Consider the following 8,504-nt stretch of genomic DNA (forward strand, 5'->3'; position numbering starts at 1 on the left):
CCGTTGGGGCTCCCCCGCCCGGCCCCGCACCTGCTACTTCCCCGCTGCGGCGGCTCTCGCTGGCGGCGGCGCGTCGCGGTAGCTATAGCAGCCGGGGGGGCGGCGCCTGGCGCGGCCCGGGGCCGCAGGGCCGGGAGCACGCGCACTGCGGGGCGGGCCGGGGCGGGCGAGAGGGCAGAAGGGCCGCGGTGGGACGGATAAAGGCTGGCAGACCCGCCCGGCTCCGTTCTGCTCCTGCACGGTTAACGGAAGCACCCCGGGGCCTCAGACCGTAGCACCTGCAGCAGCTTGTCGCTGCTGCCTCCAGGGCGGCCTTGCCCGACCTCTGTTAGGTTGGTAAGGGCGCCGCGCACCAGCCAGCCTGGGCACACCCCTGCTCCCGACACTTGCCCTGGCCCACGGTGTGAGGCACAGCAAGGTGAAAATCAACTCTTCGGGGTCTATAGTGACCTTAATGTAAGAAAACACCATTTTCCCTAGATTGTAGCAGAAATTGTGCTAATACGCAAAACTGTTCCTGGATATTAGGAAGAGCGGGTGTGTTTGGATGCTGACAACCCCCCAGCCTGAAGACCATCGCTTCCCAGCTGTGTGTCAGCACCTCCTGCAGGATGTGTTCGGCTGAACAGTGGTGCTCTCCCCTGGAGAGTCTGAGGTTCTGGTGTGAGCACTGAGGCTCCTGAGTAGAAGCAAAGACACAGCAGAATTAAAACCACGTGAAACTGAATTTCTTGGTGTTTTGTTGTGTGATTTCTGAGGCAACTCTTGCAAGTGTTTCAGCACACTACAGGAAAACAGACTACACTCAATTCACACAACCATTTTAGAGGTGAAATACACAATTCTGTGTCACAACTCTAGGAGAACCTTGAAAAAAATTTCTATTTCAGCAGGCATATCCACAGTTGGTAACAATATCCCATGATCACTGTTACCAAGTTTCACAGACTTTGCTAGGTGTTTTGAACATAGGCCTGCTTCTCATCAAAAGGACAGAAATTTCCCATTACTACCTTTAATGCTCTTTTCTCTAAAATTTGGATCAAACTTGAACTCGAGGTAGAACAGAACCAGGAGTAACTGTAAAAAGATAGCATGTCATTGTCACTATTATATAGTCAACTTGATTAAAGATGCAAACACTTTTTCAGTTTGCAAGATTTTACATTTTTTTTTTCTAATGAAAAGCATACATGCTGTAAATTTTTAAAAAGCAGTTTTCACTCATCCTCCCTTTGAACACAATCAGAAACTATGTCAGAGATTAAAATGGAGTCCTTTTCAGAACACAACTACTCCAAATAGGTTAAGCAGCAGATAGCATTTAGGAGTAACAAAAACCTCAGTACTACTACTACCTGGCAATATGAAAGTTGTTTTTCTGGTTTAACAGGCTCTGCTTCTATTACATCCCATCCTTGCAAACAAGGCAATTTTCACTCCCATAATAACCTCAATCAGATGATCTCAAAGTGTTTTAAAGATCTAAAGTTTATTAACTCTTAAGTCTTTCAGTGATTTACCTTGCCATATTGCAGCTGCTAATGATGAAATCCTTTGCATCATCATGTATTTCCAACATCGGTAATGGAGAAAAATCAAGTAAAATCATTGCAGGTAGTCTCCAAATTATGCCTTGCTCGCACATTCATCTTAAAATAAGTCATTTGCAACATAGTACTCCTAATATAGATTCTCTCTTGCCTGTAAAATATGTGCACTGTTTTCTTGCTACTGTGTGAATTTAAATATCAGATACACAGTTACAGAGTTAGTAGCAAGGTAAAAATTACTGCTTCCCTTCCTGGCAAAGATTTATTTTGAAATTAGCCATGAACAAGGACGATGTGAACTACACAACACTGTACAGAAGTCATACACTGTGACATCTCAAAATTGCAATGCGATTTCTTTCCTCCCTTTGTTCTCACTAACTGCTATTTAAAATCGATGCTACAACATAATACTAATTAATTTAACAATCTTATGTAGCACAGCTGATTAATTTATGCCAAGATAATGAAACAAAATTTAACCAGTGATAAAATAATGAAGTAACACATTTTGAGAATCTGATAAAAAGCTCTGGATGAAAAATCCTTATTAATGATTCCTACAGCTGGCTTCAGTAGAATCTTTTTAAGACTCAAGTTAATTGATTCCTAAATTAAAGCATTTGTGAAGGCTAATCCAGTGTTTCAGATAGAAAGGTTTAGAAATTATCCTATTTTGAGTCACATGAAAGAAATGCATATAGACCAGAAAAATCACTGGGAATATAAATTAGGAAATACAGTTTAAAAAAAATCCCCTCAAAGTAGTAAACAACTCATATTAGGGTCTGTACTGAGGACATATCTGTGCATTTGAGAAAGGGAGAAGATACGGGCACAGTTTTGATCAGTGCAGCTGCTTTAAGAGAATAGATATCAAATTTCAGCAGCAATTGGCCAAGAAACTTTCTCTCCCCTGCAATGAAACTCATGAGCTTAGAGGAAAGCTATTCTCAGACACATGGCAAATATATTTTCAATTGGAGAAAATGAGCAAAAAGAGTTCAGCTGATGTCCCAGTTATGAGACCAGAAACAATTCTAATAGTTGTCACTATTCTGGCAACTTCCCCCCCAGATATTGCATGCTAGTATCATACTAGACTTCAGGGGGGTTTATTTATTTTTTATTTTTCTTTCTCTCACATCAGCTCAATAGTTATTACCTAAAACAGTTAATTTCTCATCGGACATCATTCGCCCTCATTAAAGTTTGTAATCCTTTAATGTTTATAACGTGAAAGCTGTGGTTAACTTTAGCGAAGTCCTCTTATGGCATGCCATCTAGTGGTTTTCTCTCAGAAGAGACCAGCTTCTGCCTATTCCAAGACTGAAAAAGTCCTCAACAACAAATAATGAGGCAAATTATTTTCCACTTTTTCAAACTCTAAAAATTTCTGTAATTATAGTACTAATAGTTGAAAATAATGCTAAAGAACGGAGTGAAAATTGCTAGAGTATACCTTAAGTATACTGTTTTTCTCTTCTACTGTCCTACTCCCCAATACCTTGATTGTACAAACTATTATATAAAGATGTAATTATTAATAATAGTGATGTCACAGGTAAAATATAGGCCTAATGACTATGAAAAACGGCTATGACAAAATATGTAAGGTAGTGAAGTGGTGCTCTATCATAAACATTTAACAAATACAGCTGTAAACAAATACGGTCATACAGATATATTCCTATCTTTAAACTTGCAAGAACTTAATGGTACTGAAAAAACATGAGTAAAGGCAAACTTGCAAAGTATCTTTAGATCTTAGTCTGGATATTTTAATCGGGGCTTATAAACTTGTAAGTTAACAGAAGCTTATAAGTAAACAGAAGTTTTCAGAAGAGTCTAGCACTGTTTCCATTGAAATGTTTGAAAGAACCTAGATGTGTCAAGAAAGATCCGCTATTTTTTTCATACTACTACGTAACATTCAAGGTCACCAATAATAAACAATTAAATCTATAAAGTATACATGTTTATATACAAAGTCTTTGTAAGACCCCAGTACTAAAGTCTGTACCATGTGTATGACACTAACATACCAGCTAACCAAGAAACCTGTTCCTGCTGTCACCTTAAGGGGTGGTCTTCCTTCTCCCCCTCACCCCTGCAATCCTGGGATTTCCCAGTGCTTCCCCTGAGTCAGAATTAAGTGTTTATGTGGGCAGCGAAGCCAGCCAGTTCAAGACAGTGATTCAGCTGAAATCTAAAAAACTGTTATTTTTGGTAAGCATTGTTTTCATTGCTTGAGATCCCTGATCTCAGTATCTGCATAGTCATAAAGACCCTGGCAGTGGCTGGCAAAAATACACAACCAAAGGTGGGAGAGAAGGGCAGTATCATACTTTTCTACAACTTTTTTTGATTTCAAATGGTCTATGATACCTGTATTTGTTAACATACAAATACAGATTAAAATAAAAAAAAAAAAAAAAATCAGAAGGATGCAAATACTCTGTTAATAATAAGTTATAAAAGGAAATACACCAAAGGTTGGGTAGTACAACAGCTGAGAATTTTCTTAAAACCATTTTTTCAAGAAATTGGAAGCAGTCTTTAGATTATTAAATGTAAGTGGACATCGGGACAAAACATATTTTTATGAAGTTATTATCTTTAATTTAAAGACAACTGTCAGTAACAATAGATTAATAATTAACTTTTTTTTTTACTTTCAAGAGGTTACACCATGTTGAACATTATATTGGCCATCTCCACTGGTCAGAAGGAGGTTCTTCAACTAGAGGCTCCCATGGTTTCCACTGTATCATTTTTCTTGCCAGGGAAAGCTCATTTTCAGCCTGTTAACAAACACCATACATAAATTCTTAAATTCTATATAACTGCCGAAGTATTAAATGACCTCTATTTCAGTTCATTATCTCGGTGATGTCACTACCTATCACATTCACAGACTACCACCAGTTTAATCTATAAATATCAGAAGGAACTGTGTGTTTTGGGGGGTTGGTTTTTGTTTTTAAAAACTATATTGAATCACCCTCAAATACAAAGACAGTTTTCTTCACCTAGTCATTCCCAATGACAACTTCATATTTTCCAGTCTATTCGGATTATCCCCCAATATTATTCAATCATCTGCCCTTTACATTGATTTAGACTCTGTAAGAAGGTATGCATGCTATATATGTAAACATAATACAGCAAATGTGTTAATTGTGTTTGGTTTTATTACAGTCATCCCAATCCCTACGTGACAATTCATTTTCAGATTTTACCTGCACAATGACTTCTTCTATGTGACCACCGTTCAGTTTGTCCTGTAGTTTTTGCACATCAGTCTCCTGTGTATTCAAATACATATAAATGAATGCTTTGTTTTACTGAGAAGTAGAAAGCCCAGATAAAGCATGAAAACAATAATTTAAGCAGATCACACTCTAGTCTTCCTCACAACTACCATCAAATTAGCTGCCTTCTGTCATTTTACATTATCAAAGAAATCTCACACACTTTTCATTGGAAAACAAACATCAAACTCTCAATGATAAACATTAAATGGATACTATTAAATGACATTCAAAGAAGCATTAGCAGCTAAGGGCTTTAGTATATATCTGGTAAGAATTTTGATCATGGCTTTTTACAAAATGATATGCAACCTTCCAGTTATCACCTTAAATACACAATAGCAGTACAGCACAGTTTAATGTACTAAAAAGCATTTTAAAATGTCAAAGGCAAGGACTGTGCTATGATAATACATTGGTAAGAGAACATGCATTTTTTAGTGCAAATGTGTGGAAACGACCACTGTTTTACGAATCTTAAAAAAAAAGCTTTCTTCTAATTTTCACAGAAAACATCAGTAAGAAATTATTCATTTTAATATACCACCAAATATTCCATTCAATAACAAAAATAAACCTCAAGACGTAAATTATTTCTGAATTGATACCTGAAAGTTACATATACTCCTGAAAAACACCCATTCATTTTGAAAATCATTCTCATCCTAAAAATCTTTTCATGTGTAACATTTATGAAACATCACTGTACTTACCGTTTGCACCAAATTAAATCGTTGATTTACAATCTGCTCAGTGTATTTCCTATATGCTGCATCTTTAGGAATATTTTGCAGGACACCAAGGATTTTTGTGTACAGTATTCGCAGGCGCTGAAGTGACCACAAGACATGGTTAGAATACACAACTAGAATTATTTAACTTCTTGTCCTACTTAACCTACTAGCTATCTATCTATACACAAAATATAGTGTTATGGTATTCAATCCAGAAATGTAGGATTAACAAAATAACTAAGACTGAACCACAGAACTGTCTTGGCTAAGACTGGGATTTATCAGGATTGGGAAGTTACCACTGTCAGATTCCTCAAGAAAAAAGGAAAGAAACAAACAAGTAAGTTGCAATCTTAAGTACATTTGATGCAAAATGGAAACAATAAAAGCTGTGTTTCTAATACTAACTAGACTTCTAAAAAAATAAGGCGAATTCATGTCTAAACAATCAGTTTCTGAAAAATTACCTGGGAAAGAAACAAAAAAAAGCACATAAGCTACCAAAGCATAATGAGATTGATTTTATTTTTTTGGCACTTCTCCTAATGCTGGTGCAAAGCTCTGAGTGACAGACAGATCTGAATTAAACTAAAACGTGAAACTTTTATTGCTGGATTTAAATGCAGTGATAAAGGACACAACGGGTGGAAGAAATTGCAGCTTTTGAGCCATATGTTGGCTGGGTAACTGCATCTAACTGAGGAAGAATGGATATCATATAGGAACAATAAAAAATAGAAGCAGATAATGCAGTCAAAGAAATACAAAGAAAAAACTGGAAATGAAAAGGGGACTGGCATAGAATCCATACTTCAACTAAAGCACTGTTGATTTCTTTACTCATGGCTTTAAGTCACTGAAAAAAAAAAATGTAGTAAGCTCAGCCAGAAGGTGTCTGACAAGGCTGTGGACTGCTAGAATCATTTGTACAGAAGAATAATGATTTCTTCTATGTTTCTTTTTGATAGTGTTCTTAACTTTTGGTGGCAAAAGCATTTTTGAAATAAAATCATTGCATGGTAGGAAATTTCAAAGCATGAAGAAATGAAAGTTACTGAAGTCCTTTCAAAGTTTATGCCTCCCGAATATGCAAGAAAGATGTGGCAAACACAGTTTCACTACTGAGCCTGTGGAGGTAAAAAAAAAAGTATTCAATTGTCACAAGAATCACTTAATGTGGTTCCCGAGAAGCACTTAAGTGTTCCAATCTCAACAGTGCTAGCCATCACAGGGCCTTGAGGTGGCTTTGCACCACATGGTTAGCCTCTATCATGTAAGACTAGCCTACCCTCTTAGTATAGGTGTAAGTTATTTCAGTACTTGTTGGAAACACAACATAGCAAGGCAGCAAAAATCTGTATGCCTGTGAAGTGGAAATTATAGTTATCAAGAACCAAATTTAAAGATTTCTTTGCTTTTGCACTGGAGATAAGAGAAATTAAATAACGGTTCATAAAAGTACTTATACAAAGGAGGTTTCTGAAATTAGCACATGCGACAAAAAGTACATGTGCAGAGTAACTCCTAATGATATGAATTAAAACTTTAAGAAGTAATTTGCTTCCTTTTATCACTCTGAGACGTTTTTACACTTTCATTAAGTTGTCATCCCTTTAAAGTACACAGCGTACCTACATACACAAATATGTAACAAAAACCTTTGATCTCAGTGACAATCCCCATTAAAAACAGAACAAAACACGTGACATACCTCACGAGGGTTTTCCGATACAGCCAATCCTACAAGTCCAGTGGTCTGCACAAAGAGCATAAGTATGTCTAACATACCAAAGCATGAAATCCCATGCAGGTTATTTTGATTTGGCTCAACACACACCTGACGGGGACCGTCCTGGGTCATAAGCCTCTGCCTCCCACCACACGCACGGGACCTCACAAATCTGCTGCGTTTTGACCGGCGCACACGACGGGGAGAGACAGCGCGATGAGAGGGAGCAACTCACACTACAGAGTGGCTACTGCAAAGCCTCCCGGGTGGGGTGAACTCCGCTTTACCCGCCTCCTGCTCCCACACGACGAGCCCGCTCCCTCCACTAACGGTCGCTGCTGCCCCGCAAGCAGCTGGTGCCGGGCCCGCCGTCCCCCGTGGGCTCGGGAGGGGAACCAGGCCCTTTCCCCGCAGGGCGCTCCACCACCCAGGCACTCCCTACCCTCTCCCCAGAAACGGGACGGGGGTCAGCAGCACAGGACGAAGACGCGGCAGACTGTCCGGCTCAGGGACCTCCGCGGCGCCTCACCTTCCTCAGCGTCCCCGCCATGGCTGCGCCGCGCGAAACGCCCCCTGCGCCACCCGCCGCCGGGCGCATGCGCAGCGTGGGCGCCTACGGTCGCCCGGTAGAGGACATGGCAAAGGACACCCGGCCGCGCATGCGCCGCAGCCGCACCGGCTCCCGATTCCGGCGAACAGAGACGAGGCGAGACGAGGCGAGGCGGGGGGAGCCGCGCATGTGCCGAAGCATGGGCTTCAAACAGCGCATGCGCCAAGGCGCCGCCATTTCTCCTTTCCCAGGCCAGCCGGGCGCTCGCTGCCGCATGCTCAGGCGGGGGCGCGGGGGATGGCACTGGCTCGGTCCGGTGGGGTTTCGTTCTCTGAAGAAAGTCTGTCGGTGCGGTGTGAGGGCAGGCGGCTAGGCCCTTGCTGTGGAACTGTGGGCGGGGTAGGGCAGGGCGCGCCGCCACCCCCCCCCCCACCGCCGTGTAGCGGCTGGCTGCCCAGCCTTGGCGGGGGGCGGCTTGGCCTCTCCCGCGTGGCCTGTCCCGGTGTGGGGAGAGGGTGCCAGGCCTGCTGCACATCCGCGCCTCGGAAACTGTCACAGACTGGCCCGTGCGCAGTCTTTATTCATGAGAGGCGTCTGAGGGACAGGCAGCCCAGGTTTTGGATC

General features: G+C 41.3%; 1 protein-coding gene across 4 annotated transcripts; it reads right to left on the bottom strand.

Moving 5' to 3' along the window:
* Positions 1 to 4,152: 4,152 nt before the first annotated feature.
* On the bottom strand, positions 4,153 to 7,972 carry NDUFA5 (NADH:ubiquinone oxidoreductase subunit A5). Of its 4 annotated transcripts, none has more exons than XM_074903187.1 (5): positions 7,860 to 7,972; positions 7,313 to 7,357; positions 5,581 to 5,697; positions 4,796 to 4,861; positions 4,153 to 4,357 (listed from the first exon to the last, which is right to left on the bottom strand). In XM_074903187.1, the coding sequence occupies exons 1-5, from the start codon at positions 7,926 to 7,928 to the stop codon at positions 4,256 to 4,258; spliced, it is 399 nt and encodes a 132-aa protein (XP_074759288.1). In that variant the 5' UTR covers positions 7,929 to 7,972; the 3' UTR covers positions 4,153 to 4,255. The 4 variants fall into 4 exon arrangements, with proteins under 4 accessions (XP_074759288.1, XP_074759289.1, XP_074759292.1 ...); XM_074903188.1 differs by lacking the exon at positions 7,860 to 7,972 and adding an exon at positions 7,439 to 7,733; XM_074903191.1 differs by lacking the exon at positions 5,581 to 5,697 and having other exon boundaries at positions 7,860 to 7,895.
* Between the last annotated feature and the right edge of the window lie 532 nt (positions 7,973 to 8,504).

This window comes from Athene noctua, chromosome 3, assembly GCF_965140245.1.
Source record: "Athene noctua chromosome 3, bAthNoc1.hap1.1, whole genome shotgun sequence".
NCBI lineage: Eukaryota > Metazoa > Chordata > Aves > Strigiformes > Strigidae > Athene > Athene noctua.

Bases quoted from the DNA above. Each gene is read 5' to 3' on its own strand.
- NDUFA5 (XM_074903187.1), bottom strand. From the start codon at position 7,928: ATGCGCCCGGCGGCGGGTGGCGCAGGGGGCGTTTCGCGCGGCGCAGCC. The intron at 5,698-7,312 runs GTATGTCACGTG...TGGTCACTTCAG, and splicing joins TATCGGAAAACCCTCGTGAG to CGCCTGCGAATACTGTACAC. The intron at 4,358-4,795 runs GTAAAATCTGAA...GTTTGTTAACAG, and splicing joins TAGAAGAAGTCATTGTGCAG to GCTGAAAATGAGCTTTCCCT.